Source organism: Pseudoliparis swirei, chromosome 16 (assembly GCF_029220125.1).
Source record: "Pseudoliparis swirei isolate HS2019 ecotype Mariana Trench chromosome 16, NWPU_hadal_v1, whole genome shotgun sequence".
Lineage (NCBI taxonomy): Eukaryota > Metazoa > Chordata > Actinopteri > Perciformes > Liparidae > Pseudoliparis > Pseudoliparis swirei.
The window spans coordinates 14,298,267-14,313,614 of NC_079403.1; the positions used below are offsets into that span (position 1 = coordinate 14,298,267).

At 39.5% G+C, this 15,348-nt stretch overlaps 1 protein-coding gene across 2 annotated transcripts in view; it reads right to left on the bottom strand.

Moving 5' to 3' along the window:
• The window catches only part of ctnnd2a (catenin (cadherin-associated protein), delta 2a), a 243,303-nt gene that overhangs the window by 39,899 nt on the left and 188,056 nt on the right, over nt 1-15,348 (bottom strand). For both annotated transcript variants that reach the window (XM_056433619.1, XM_056433618.1), the window contains exons 15-17: nt 12,440-12,626; nt 3,594-3,711; nt 831-1,013 (exon numbers count right to left, since the gene is read on the bottom strand). In XM_056433619.1, coding sequence (XP_056289594.1) covers nt 831-1,013; nt 3,594-3,711; nt 12,440-12,626 — 488 coding nt within the window. The remainder of the gene's footprint in view (nt 1-830; nt 1,014-3,593; nt 3,712-12,439; nt 12,627-15,348) is intronic.

Sequence of the window (15,348 nt, forward strand, 5' to 3'; positions counted from 1 at the left end):
ATACAAATAAATACACAGCGATCAAAACATAACCTTCCGCATTCTCAGAATGCGAAGGTAACAAAGCTCTGGGTCTCAGGTTTGGTTTGGTTCTCCAATATCAGTCCAGTTAAGAATGGTTGGGTTTTAAGAATTCAAGTACGGGCTGTGTCTTTGTCTCAGTTTTGGCTCCAATTCTAACATACACAAAACAGTCTCAAGAAAAAATTTGATTTTGACATGCAGTCTCGTCCATGGAAAGAAGTCTACCTCTACCTCACAGCTTTGAAAAGTGCATAAAAGAGCAAACAGCAGGGAAGGGGAAAAGTGAAATAAAACTCATAATTAAGCTATAAATCTGAAAAGTTAGGTTAAAAGTTTAAAATATCTGTCTAAAATGTGAAAAATTGGCTTATGAGCCAACACATTAAAAAAGAAGCCAATGGTTTTCAACTCAGCATGCATACCACTCTGCTGTGTGATATTCATCCCTCTGTTCCATTATTTACCACCCTGTTGAACGCACGGCTGCTTCAACCACTCACATTGCATTCCTGCTTCATCATGAAAGTGGTCTTCTTTTTTTCACCCATGATGGGGAACACATGAAAGTAAAATCCAGAATATGGCCTTTTCCAGTTACATGATCTGAACAAAGTTGTGCACCTATGAAAGAATTTGGACTGGAGTGTTAGACTGCGCTCTCCACAGCCATCATCTCGACACCATATGAGGAAGATTAGTGTTCGTTCCTCTAGTACCACACACTTCATTTTGAGTAGAGATGTACATTTTTCCATCAATCTATCTAATAGTTGTTTCCCTGCCCTCACCATCACATCTGTCCTTACCTGATCAACTCCCTTCTTTTTCTTCTTCTTCTTGCCCCAGCAGCCAGAGCTCTCTCCGTCGCGGCAGTTGGCGTCGCAAAGCAGGCCGTCCAGCTCTTCTAAACCCCCCTGCTGGCCGTGGGATGTCTCGGCGGCCAAACGGTACGACAGGTTCCTCAGGATGCAAACACAGTTCTCCACAGTCTGGAGATACAATCCGGGGAGATGCAGTGAGTTAGTAGGAAGAGAAGGTAGGGAGAGCATTGAGGAGATTAAAAAACACAGATTTAAATGATTAAAGTGATAAAGGTCAGGTGGAAGATTTGTGTTTGATGCCATTTAATGAAACATCTCGCTTTGAAAAAAAACAGCATAACGTAAAGTTAAAGCATGCTGGGAAAAACCGCCCACTCACACTTTCACACTATCGACCTTCAACCCCCACCCACCAGGCAGACGGAGAGAGATCGCGAGTGACAGAAAGGAGAAACAAAAGATAATCTCACAGGTAATATTTCTCTGTATTTTGTTAGCTCTGACTTTGAAATGAGATGAGAAGGAACTCAAGCAAATGAGGAAAAATGACAAGCCCAATATATTGTATCACACCCCATTAAACACCAAGTTCAGAGGCAAACCCGTTGCACGAGTGTGTGTGTGTGTGTGTGTGTGTGTGTGTGAGAGCAAACTATTTCTTTGAGGGAATGGCACCATGCTTAAGAGTACTTTTAATGCGTGCGTGTACTTGCGTGCGTGTGTTTAGTATCACTAAGAAAGGGGAGTCATCGAGTCAGTCGAGTGGAAATTAAGAAAGACAAATCATCAATCTTCTCTCTGTCTGACCGTTGGTTAACACAAAAAAGAACTAAGGAGTATAATTGAACAGCCTCAAGAGATGCAACAAACAAAACAATGTCTCACTCCAGCGAGCTGCAGCCATCTCTGAAATTCTATTCAAATGCTATTATAGAATGAGGTAGGAGAAGTTTTATTTACAATTTACTTTGACATTTCATTTTTCGATCTGTTATTTACACATTTATTGCGTATCCAGTCTGCACGCTTTTGGGAGCAAAAATACTTTGGTTTCAAAATGATTACGTTGTACTTCTAGGAAGGTCAGAGGTTGGGGCCAGGAACCGAACAGTAACCTTAAAACAAAAATGTCATTTTTAGTAAATATATAGGAATCACCAGCAAGCTAATATGAGACCACGGACATTTATGTTGATGAAAGGTTTTGAGTGTATGACCTTGTGCTTCTTTCAACACTGTGCTCTTAGTGTTCATAACACTGGGACACTAGATGATATACATTGATGGACGTACAGTATACTCCCTATTTAATGAAAGCTGTTACATATCAACTTCGTATCATCTATAGCATGTCAGCATCATATTGGATGTGTATGTAGTATGGTGAGTTAGTCTATTAGGTCTTGCACCATCATTTAAAATGATTGTATATGTTATGTTAATGGCCTTTTACGGTGTGCAGGTTCACACTGTGAAACCTATTTAAATATCTCTAACACTTCCTCACATCCATGCAATCCCTTGCAGCAATATAGCAGTCATCTGTAGATTGTGTTTAATGGGCATATCAACTATATAGCACAATTTTCATATAGTGGATATTCCTGTGATCTTGCACATTTCTGTCTGGATCTGTGAACATGAAAGGCAGAGGAAAGAGCGGAGACGTGTCTTGATGACCAAAATGCAAATCCTGAGGAAGGCTGAGAGTGATGGAGAGGGGCGTTTCTGTGAGAGCACTTATCAGGTTGGAACTGATGATAGAAGTATACGGACACATGTGCTGGTTAGTAATCAGTTTAATGGTACGTTTAAAAAAAGCTTGTGTTTTCAAATCATTTCTGCTTTGACCGATGTTACAAATGCATCTTTTTACAAATAATTTGAACAAGGTAAAGTGGTTCTATATATCAATCAAATGTTGTTGACTCCTTGAGCTCTACTGTAATCTGTGGCAATTATATTTAATGCCACACCAGATTAATCTGCCACCTTTTCGCATGTGTGCAAAGAATAAGCAAAAGAGCCGGTAGAAAACGAACACATGGCTAATGTGCATCGGCATTTCCGCAGTGAGCACGTGCCGGTTCACGTGCCAATCAGTCTTTGTTACCGATGCGACAGCAGTACTCCTCTGGTGACTGCGGTCAGATGGTGAAGAAGGGCGGGCGGTTAAGCAGTGATTAAAGATGGCCATTTAGAGAAGCTGGGAGACAAGAAGACCTTGAGAAGTCAGCTAACCACGACATTGTTTGTGCAGTATTGACTGGCCCCCACATCCTGTGTCCACACATAAAGACTCCACACCGACGTGAACGCGTTCTCACACAGGAAAGCACAAAGTGAACATAAACCTGGCATTAACTGGCAGAGCTACCGCAAGAAGTGCTGCAGCACTTTGAATTTGAAAGCTGTAATTTGTCCTGAATAAATTGTGTTGAGAAACTGCTTGCTCCTTAAACACTCAAATTAATCTTCAATGTGGTGACTGGTAATGAAAGGAGTTTAAAAAAGTCATTATTATTTCTCACCTCCCTTGCAATGAGAACAATTCATCAGTATGCCTGTGTCTACAAGTGAGGGAACGAGACACACTCTTTTTCAGCCCAACTTCACGTTGAAGTTTGAAAACGCTCATTTACTGCTTGACAGTCTTGAACATTAATGCATTTATACAGACATGCACATTACATAACACATGCTAAGATGTTCAAAGTATCTTCCTCTCTCTCACACACACACACATACCTTGCTGTCGATCTCGCTGCTGCCCAGAGAGGTCTGGATGACGTAGAGCAGAGCATCTGTCAAGCCGTCACACTCCCTCATCCTGCGCCTCGCCTCCTCACCGGCGGAGCTTACATTCCTGCAACACATACAAAGAACACTGGTCAGAGTCTGTGTGTATGAGTCTTTGTGTACAAGTAGTCTGTGTGTACGAGTCCGTGTGTACAAGACTGTGTGAATGATTATGTGTGTTTGCCAAACAGAAATAGAAAACAAAACAAAAAGGGAAGAGAAAGAGATTTGGTAAGGAGGGGAAATAAGACAGGAAGACAGATGAAAGAAAGAAAGGAAAGCTGGTAACGAGGGGTGGAGAGAGAGAGAGGGGGGAAAAAAGCATTGTACCTGGCAGCTCTCCCAAAACTAAACAATTAAAAATGGAATATTACAATTCTGAGTACATCCAAATCTCTGCCCCGGAGGCTCGCTTCAATACAAAGCAGTTGACATAGCACCCAGAAAAAAGAAGAGGGAGAAATTTTTTTTTTCTTTCAACAGTTGGTTCCTAAACTTCACAGCCAACACTCACAGTAACGCTGCTTTGATAATTTCACAATATTGTACAATTATTATTAGCATCTCTACCAATGTGATGCACACATATAATGAATAGCATTTAACTGAACTGCAGGTACAGGTGGTAGTGTTGGGTTGGATTTGTTGCAGCATGGAGCTGACTGTGATACACAGACACTCAGTCCCAGACATTCATTTGCCTGTGTCATTATAGATATGAAACCGAGCTGTATGGTACCAGATAGACTATTAGATATAATATTCCATTTCCTTTCTTCAACACAAGAATGAAAACACACAGCTAAAGGTTTATAGAATTTTAAAAAATGAAACAAGGTCACTCAATATATCCGTTGACCCAGTACACAACAGTGCTTACGTTGCAGTCGCGGTCGCTTACGGGCTTAATGATGATGCTGTGTGATTTATATATATTCAGTAGGGAACACTTTGAAAATTGAGAAATAACTATATTTATGTGACATTGAATAACAACTTAGAAGGGAGTCATGTCAGCAATAAGAGAAGATATAATTTTACTATCGAGACAAAATACTCGGCAGGTTAGTGCTCAAACACACCACTGTTTTCTAACAAGTTCCTGGAGTTAGGTTTCCAAACAAAACTTTAAAAAAATAAAAGCAAGACAATCTTTTAAGTGTGTCTCTGTGGGTATCGTGCTGTAGACAACCTTTAGGGAAATCAATATGAGAGGCAGAGCAAGCAATGTGAAGTATGTGTGTGTCTGTCCATTTGTAAATACAAAAGTGACAAATGTATAAGCAGTCTCACAATATCATTGTCATAACCATGCAATATATTTCCTTCGCATAGTCACAATGTGCAAAATCAATACTTATTCTGTTCATAGTGACGATTGAAGGAGAGTGCTGTCCTCTAAAATTGTTATATTACACAATATTGTCGCTATTAATGTAGTGATAGTTATAGCGTGGGAAGGCATTGCTCTCTTGGCTGTCTCATTTTTCATTTCTGTGCGTTTCTGAGGCTGGATCTATTTATCACAGAGAGACCCAATCTGATTTTGGGTGTAGATGATGTCTGCTTGTGAGCTTCTTTAACACTTTACCCAGTAGTTTGAAACATAACTTGGTCATAAATCAATAGTATGAATATAATTAGCAATTATATCACACCACAAATATTCATCTGGCGGCTGAGTCTTGAAAAAGAGACCAAGGAATAATACCAGGCAATAACACAGAAAAGTTTCCAAATATGTCAGTGTCCTCATACCCTTCCATTATGGCCTTAAACTACAATACATCTGTGTGAATATACATATACAGCTTTTATGTATTTGACATATTTGTATTTATGGGCTGGTGTTATATACTGGATTTTTATTTCAGGACCATACTGCAGTAGACCTCCATTACGCTGCCTTAATGATAAGGGGGGCATGGGTACATTTGATAAAAGATCAAGAAATCAGTCATTACTAACAAACCAATAAATAAAGTTAGACACTTTTATAACATAATACAAGCTTAAAGGAAAAAAAAAAAAAAAAAGATAAGACAGACAATAGAAGTAAGAGCGAAGAGGTCGACGCATCGGCGTGAGCGAATAAGTTCATCCCTCACATTGGCCTTATGAAGAGATCACAGCTGTTTCACCACTCTATGAGATGAGGTCAATAATGTATTGTCCTGATGAGAAAGAGAGAAACGAGCGAGAGAGAGGAAGACAAGGAGGAACTCAATTATAACTTCAAGAGAAGGTCAAGTCATTTTCACTCACGTTGAATGCTAATGGACAAACAAGAACGCGATGGAAAAGCCACTTAGCAGAGCCACAAGCCTCCGCCGAGTCAATATCAAAGAACAGTGAAAACACTTCACCTTGACTAATGTTTAAGCAGCGACGACAGGAGGTGGGTGAGAAAGTGAGAGGTGGATTATATATTGCTCTCACGCTCAGCCGTGAATATGTTGACTTCTGAGATTCGCATCACTTTCATTTTATCTGATGCCTTATCATGGGTGGAGGTGAAGGCTCCTGGCTGTGCAACAACAATGTTTAAGGAAAAGAACTTAAACTAAATGGTGATGTTCGCTAGTATTGATGTAAATTGTCGAGAAAGAACGAGTGCCTGAAGATGCCGGTTGTCAACAGATTGGACAAGAATCAAAAATTCTGAACTAAAAATGGAAAGAAAAAAAAAAGTCCCAATTCTGCCAGAGCATGTTCTGTTTCTTTTCCAAATTGTATTCAGCACATAATCAGAAATAAAAGATAAGAATAACTTTAATTTACAATTCCTGAACAGCCTCATATTTTTTCAAATGAAAATGAAAATCACAGACCAAAGACATCACAGCAAGTGGTGCATTTATCCAATCAGGTGGAGGAAAGGTTCATTTAGTTGAATGATTTCATCCACAACAAGGAAAGAAGCCAAATCCCAACGAATCCATTGATGTTTGTAACATAGACAGAAATAATCTTCGCTTACATGCTTCAAGATATTATAAATGACACAGCAAAAAGCAAATGTATAAAACAAAGCAATAATGTCCATGACCTCTCAATATATTCAAGTTCCTTGTGGCATGTTGGTTGCTAAAATTAAATGTGAATTCCTTGAACATTTTTGAAATACCGAGGAATGACAATTATTCTGATGTTGGTCTAGTTCTCTGTCATATCCATAACTTTGCTCTGGAAAAGCATGTACACAGCTGCCCCATGGACATGAACATTGCCAGGTAAGTGTGTTTGTGTATGCAAAAAAGAGTGTGTGAACGTGTCTGTTTGTGTGCACATGTGGTTCTGTAATGAAGCATTAACTATTCTGCCTTTCCTTCGAGATACTCGCACATTTTTTATTTTGGGTGTAATGTGTCCTTGGGAATTTTGACATCTCTCTGTGTTGCATCACGGAATACTCAAATACAGCTTGTTTGTTTGAGTCAGCTTCCTCACTCTAACATAGGGGGATTTATGGGCCCTGGTAACATAATCTGAGCGTATGGTTATCGCTCAGAGGGAGAGAAAGAGAGGGCAGACGACATATTTCAAAAGAAGATGAAGGATGGGTATGTTGGGTGACATTTTAAGCAATGAGCCTGTGCATGGACTCTAAAAACACTTTTCTGAAAGAGGGCATGAGTGCATCTACTTGCTGGTTTTACCTATGTGTGTGTGTGTGTGTGTGTGTGTGAGAGCGGTGTGAGGGTGTGAATGATGGTTTCTGTGGATTCTCGTAAATTTAACTGGTAATCTCGACTATTTATCGAGTCCATTACAGACTTGCACTTCATCCTATCTGATGTCACTCCTCATTAATTCAGTCTAACTCATTAGCCTGCCATGTTAAATAATTACCTACCGAGCAAAAAGACGCAGTAATAGATTAAGCATCCCATTTAGAGTTTAAAAGTTGTTATTTTAGCTGCATTTAAGTAAAAGGAAAGGGCCAGTGGTGCCACTGCTAAAGAGTAAGCCGTTTCCCAACATACTTTCAGAATCTTTTTAAAATACATTATCCTGGTGATGACGTATGGCATTAAATGTTAACGTTAAGTATATTCTGTCTTTCTGTTTCTTTTTTTTTTTTGGAAACATGGTTTGAGGATATTTGTTTGTCTCTCGCTCCCTCGTGTCCAGTCTTTTCTCTAATGTCTCTTTCTAATGAAGCCATACATCTTTAGATACATTATTAAGAAATGATATATCTTTGAAGCACATGTTCTGCCCAGAACAAATACAGCCTTATTCGTTTGGCCCCTGCTTCACTGAAGTCAACGTATGTACACGTGAAGTGCCATGTTTCAGGGAGAGCATGTCAGCTCTCTCATCTAGTCGAGCAACCTGTCAAACATGTCCAGCATCAAACTGACTGATTTGGTCCATGCCACAAAAAAAGTTAAATAGAATTTGAATATACCATTGCTCTGTTTTGTATGTTTCTTCTCACAGAAAACATGGCATAGTACACACTATTATTGTTTTCACAATAAAAACATCCATATGGGTAAAATGGTCAACAACACATTAATTCTTTCTGAAAAGTAGCAGCCACACATAAGTGAGAAGAACTTTACTAACAAGCTTCCTGGTATCTGCAGGAGTTGGCTTGGCAGTCATTAGAGCACGGCAGAAGTTCACCTTGTTTTTCACCAATTAGGCCCACAGTCTTCGAGACTTATACATTTTTCATTTGACACTGACTTTTCTCTCCAGGGTGCAAAAGTGCACCTATGGAAATTAGTTTAGAGTCACCGAGTAAATCATGTGTTAGTCCCTATTCTACAGTTATAGTTGGTTGAGGATTAATGCAACATGTATGTTGTATATGGCTCTCTTATGTTGTTCAAGGAACAAATGGCCACTGAGTGACTTTGTCTCAAACAGCTGGTATGTGGTAACTTTGCACAAATATAGAATTGTGTGTGTGTGTGTGTGTGCGTGTGTGAAGGGGGGTCATCAGCAGATGGAGCGCACTAGCATACAAACCAATTAACATCAATGAAATATGGAAACAAAGTAATTCGTGACCACCTACTCCTTATTCCTGATTCATGTGATTACTTATTATATTGCTCTGTTGTGGGTGTGTTTACAAGTGTGTGTGATGCTGACTAGTAGGCACACCCACACGCGCTCACACACACACACACACACACACACACACACACACACATTGTGTAGACACACTGTAGAGCGTGGAGGCAGGACATTTTCTCCAGCTTGGCTGAAAACCAACAACCTGCAGGGAGGTAAACAGCCCCTGAATGGGAGATATGAAAACCCCTTCACAGGATACCTTGTGTCCGCCTGAAAACGCTGTGTGTGAGTGCATGTGAGTGTGTGTATGCGTGTGTGTGTGTATGTGAAAAGAGGAGGGAATTTTAATGGCCGCCACCCGATTTGGCAACATATGGATCCATCAGCATCATAAGCTGATTGGCCCACATTAAAAGCATAGATGAACACACACACATAAATGAAAATACACACACACACACACACACACACACACTCACATAATCGAAACACCTGGTGCCCTGACACCAATTCATTCCCATTATAATATGCAACTCCCCAATGATTTCTGAGATTGGATGAGTTTAATGCCTGAGCTTATCAGTGGGAAATGTCTGAAGTGTGTGGGCTTGCGTGTGCACATTCACACGTGTGCATATATCCCTCTTTGGGATCCCGTTAGTCTTGTTCACCACTTTCTCTCTGTTCTTGTCTCTGGAACTTCTGTACTTCTTCTCTTCTTCTCCTCTACTCACCCATCCTACTTCTCCTTTACTATCTTTTTTCAATTGGATCTGTACCCTCACAGTATGAAGCAGTGCTTTGACAGCATCATTTGTCTATTCTCTGCATCTCCAGAGGTACGTATACACACACTGAAGTCCAATAAACACCTGAGTGAGTTAGGGAATAATAAACTTGACATAAAAGTGGAAAGTCTACAGATATCACTGGCAAAAACTGATCCTGTAACTTAGTCTTAGAAGTTCAAAGCAAAACATCTTGCATTGGGATAAACAAATAACTTAAAGGAACTAAAATGCTCTGATTTCCATACTAATCAAATCTTGGCAAAATCTAGGCAGCATTTAGTGTGAGTTTATCATGCACAACATTAAACACATTACTTTTGTATAATCTGTAGCCCTCAAATAAATAAATAAACATATCCCCATGTACTCCTGCTGGTATCAAGCCATGCAGATGTCCTTTTTAGACTTCTGAGGTGTCCGTCGCCACCGCAGTGCAGTGGGGGAGAATTTAGTTTGTGATATGCAAAGAATACAAAAATGGCATTTTAAAAACTCAGAAAGCTCAAAAGCAAGCAGTTTCCCTTCCGCTTGTAAAGATAACAAGAGGGCGAGATAGAGATTTAACCATTCAGATGTTCCTTCTATTCATGACACTCAGCCAATACCAAAAGTGTCCTTACTGCAGGTTTTACTGAATCTTCGACATTCATGACATGTAATGAAGACCCATTTTGGCCTTAAACAGCAAAAATAATTTCAAGGAAATGTGATTATTTTTTAGAAAATCCTATTTCCAAAATGTATCTTAAATATACTAAAATCATTATCTTTGATGCACCAGTGCTACATCTTGTGAGTAAATGCAAATGGCACTATATTAAATGTGTGGTAAACAGAGAAATGTCTTTATAATCACAATCACCTATATTCTGTACTTGTGCAAGTCCCCAGTTATACACACCCAGATTTGTTCTTGTGCATTAAATAATAGTTGCCTCTAACAAAAGCGTAATAACTTATTGGACCACCCTGTCAATTCCCTATTGTCATCCTCATCCACACACAGGTGGGAAACTTATTTGTTACAGTTAACAACAACCCAGATAAGAATGAAATAATATAAAATCAGTATTGACCCCAGCAAAAATATATTAGAACATTAAAACTTTCCCATCTGAATAGCTATTTCAAATGCAAAGCTATCAGTGGACTGAATTATATGTGTGCAGGTGTTATTGTGTATAATCATTGTGTCCAGTACCACAGGCCTCAAGATAGTTGTGTGCTATTAGATTACAATTCTGACAACAAAAGCCAAGTTACCTTCAAAACGCTCATTTAATTACACCCAAGCAATATACCTGGCACTGAGCGCTGTGGTCAAGATTTAGAATAGATATTAAAGTGCCAAAGCGGTAGGTCCTCTGAGGCAAAGTACAACAAGAGTGCAGCAAAAATACAGAAAAGTGTTTGTTGCTATTATTTCTGAGATAGTTTTACAATTTTACAAAAATAACAATTGAGTCAAGGTCTTCAAAATAGACGTGCTAGTGTTGAATCGGGACTTCCCAATGATTGGCAGGTGTTTTGTTTGTGAAATCTGACTGAAAAGCATCCACAACCAGAAGTGTGCAAATATTCATAATTGCACATTTTGGAAGACCACAATTATCCAAGCTGGCATTTATTTTTAAAGCGATCACAAATGGAACAATTACAGGAGCAACTGGGAGCCTTTCCTTTGGTATGTTGATTACACGCACACAATGAAGCACCTCACACACACAGTTAAGTGAATTACGTAGAGCTGTTTGTAACATCTTCAGAATGGTTTAAAATGCTTTTGTGAGACATTCAATAACTGGAGATATGCATTCAAAAACAGCTTGAGAGAAGCTTTGCAAAGCGAGTGGGGTGAGGTTTAATCCAGAGGCTGCTGGTGGTTGATTGAGTGCACAGCTCAAAGAGAGACAGCCAAGTGGACATGGAGTTTTTTTCGGAACCGTTTCAGCCCTCTGTGGAGTTGGTGTGAGAGTGTGTGTACGTAGACAAGCAAATATTTCTGCATTGGATCAAGAACCAGAGCTCCTTTTCTGTGCTTCGGACAGACAAGTGAAATATACTGTATATACTTACAAATCACAACGAGCAGTGTGTATGTGCAGAGTGTATTGTTATGTACAAGGGTTTCATTTTTAAATTGTCATTTTAAAGGTCGGACTTAAGTAAAACTGCACAGCAAATTGTCAAACGCAAACAACTACATTGATTTTTCTGTGATCATTTTCTGGATTCAACAAAAGATGACTGTTTAAAGAGAGAATGTTGCTCCACGGTAAACTTCAAAATTAATCGGCCAATGCCTTACTGGTTGTTCAATATACTTTTTTCCCCATTGTTAAATACACATGGGATTTCTTTTGTGAATCCAATGAACACATGTATTATTACAAAGACAGCAGGATTAGTTTAATATAGTCTAGACTTATGACTGCTTCTGCGTTGCATTCAAACTAACAGGTTTACTGCAGTATGACTAAGAGAACATGAGGTGTGGCACCAGCACTGTTATATGTACACTATTAAAGGTTTACCGTCTGATAAATACAATTAGAGTGCGCACAAATTTAATCAACGACGACTGATCAACAAAACATTAAGAAAAAAATGACATCTTTCATCTTTTCAAGTTTCTTAGGAACAAACCTTATCATCACAATGCACCGAAACGAAAGTCTTGACACACAAAGCAAATGCAATTGAAGGAGTTGCTATGGTTACCACCACATTAGTGTGAGAAATACAGTGTATGAGAGAGAGGGGGAGTGAGAAACAAGAGTACACTGTGTTCATAGTTTGTTAATGTATATATCTAAAATCGCCCAGCACTGAACCTTCAAAAGAGACAACATTTATTCTCACACACAAAGGAGCTGTCTCGCTACGGAGAATCTCAGCAACAAAGAAGCACAAGAAAACTACAGGAGTGTTCACATTTAGAGTGTGTGTGAGTGTGTGTGATGCTTTTACCTGAGACACCCTGTAGCATTGCGCAGCACCTGGGAGGTATGAAGATGGAGCTTGCGGTCGTCATGGTGATTGGGGGAGGAGTCCCAGTTAGAGTGGGGTATGATGACGCTATTGGTGAGAACGGCCAGAGCGTCCTGGATGATCGGCATCTTCAGAGCATCACATGACGACAGGTTCCAAAGCACACCTGCACATACACACACACGCAGAGAGAAACACACATGAGACAACAGTTCATGTTTTTCAAAGTAATTATCGAATTAATGACAAAATATTTGTTTCCAATTAGTGCTCATCAAGTATAAACTCAAACTTTGTTTCTTTTGGCAACATAACTATTAAGCATGTGAAACATATAACTCGACGAAAAAAAACCCAGAATGCAGGTAAACCTGAATGCTGCACACCTGGTCTTTCAGAAATGAAAGAATGTATAGAGTATACGCATTTAAGGTCATACATTTAGCTGAATAAAACCCTCTTTAAAGTGTTTCCTGCTGTGCACATCATGAATCATGCCGTTTTAGCAATCATATATTAATGTACATATTTCACAACATTTTAAAGCAAATGGTCCCTTAACCTCACGGGGGATGTCACAGCAAACATGTTATTGTATTTTGTGAGGTCAGTGCCGTTTAACCCTGCATCTCTAATTTAAGGTTGAAAAAAGACCCACACTTGTTCTAACCATCTTCTTAATGACACCGAGAGAAGCAAGACCTTTCTGCTGCACTGGAACATGACACATTAAGTGTGGAGGTACATCAGTACCGGCAAAGCGGGATAAAAATGACTCCTCTGTCTTTTTATCCCATTTGAGAATGTCACCCACTCCTTTATTCTTGACTCCGACATTCTACCTAATAACTTGTGATATCTGAGAAAAATAATTAGTTTGTTGGTCCAGGCAGAAAGCCAACTGTTCAACCAGTGCATCATTTATCACACACTGTGGGAACACAGGTGCACACACATATACACAAATAAACCCTAAGCATATGCAGAGTTAATGAGTGGATGTATGCAGCTCCATGCATACAAGTTGGCAGAAAACCGTGCAAGTGTGTATTACGTACACAAGGATACTTTCAATCACCCACAAGGGCAAACATACTGTACACACAGTGCAATCTATCAGTAACACTTAATCACATACAGAATGGGTTCACACACGCACACATTTTCTTTCTTCTTGTCAGATGGAATAGCAGATGCCTCCCCGAAGACGGGTGACAGCATTAGCCTTGTTGCTCAGCTGTGGAAGACTTGTGCACATGCGAAACACACATTCAATCACACAAGCGTCATCAGTATTTTTGCATTCTACAGATGCTAATTAGTCCTTGCTGCTTGCACTGGTCATCCCTACCGAGTCAGCAAAGAGATACAAAGACACATAGCAACAAACAATAAGATACAAAGGAAGGATACAGAGGATGACAGAAGGAAATAAAGGCACGCAATGGTATAAAATGAGGGGTGGAAAAGGAAGCTGAGAGATGGTTTAGGGAGACAGGAACGAGAGGACGAGGAGATATGCAACATGGTTTTAATATGACAAACTATAAAAGGCTGCCGTGTCGAAGGTCACCATCTCTCATGTATTCGGCGTCAGACTCCAGATGTCGCACGTCCCAGATGACAGATGTCATTCATTTGCACAGTTACCACACACATACAATATGGTTAAAATTCTCAACACAAGTGCTCCCTACGCAATGGAGGATGTTCCCAGAGGCTGTCAGCCGGCTAAACGATGTCCTGTTCATTCCACAATACAATGTGCTTGTTAGATGTGAACGTAGACGAAACGTAAGGCGGCAGGAGAAAGACACTGTGTGTCAGCTGAAACAACGGCTGGAGATGAGCAAGACACTTGCAACCACACTAAAAAAAACGATTCAAGCCCTTCTTAGAGGTGACACATTTAAATATTGTTTGATACATTTAAATAAATCAATTACAAAAATAGATGTTTATATTTAATGGGTGTAACACAAAATGTATGAATACTTTCATTTTTTAGATTTATTTAGGTTAGATGGTGTGCATATCAACTCAAAATAAATGTGTTTCATTGAGGACTACCCTTTGCGCATGCGCTTTCTGAAAATCAGTTGTTTACATGAGGTGAAGACACTTTCAGGGCTGTATGGTGGTGTAGTGGCTAGCACTGTCGCCTCACAGCCAGAGGTCTGTGGGTTCAATTCCCAATCGGGGCGTTCCTTCTGTGTGGAGTTTGCATATTTTGTTAGTTAGTTTATATTTTGAGTTGGACAAACATAAATTAATTTAATTTAATGAATATCGTTATTTTATTTTAGATGTATTTGATACAAATGAGTTGGACTAATTTAATTACATTTTATTGCACTGATGTGCTAAATTTGAGTTGGAGTTGCATATAATTATTGGATGGAAAACCTGCCAACAATTTAATTGAGTTCATCCAATGAGTCATTTCTTTGAGTGCACTATCTGGCCCGCCTTAATGTCTCGTTCACTGAAAAACTGAACACAAACTGCTGTGGAGGTTACAGGTGTTCACTAGCAGCCAGTTGTGCATGGCCATAATGTAATCAAAAAATTACAGACAACGGGATGGGAGGAGAATCAGGCCAAGAACAAAAACGGGAATGAAAAAACATGAGAAAGAGGGAATAACATGAAAGAGAGTTTTAGAGGAAAGAACAAATAAGATGCAACCTCAGTGCTACTGCTGTCCTGTTGCTCATGTCTGTCTTTGCTTACGTTGGTTTTTGCAAAGCTGTTTGGTTTTGCTTTGCTTAACCATAATCTACTTTTCTTTTATTGCTGCTCATGTCTGCGTTCTGTTTTTGTCCATCTGCTTCGACTGCAATCGACATGCCTAATATCACACATATTTGTTTTATATTGTTTCTTGA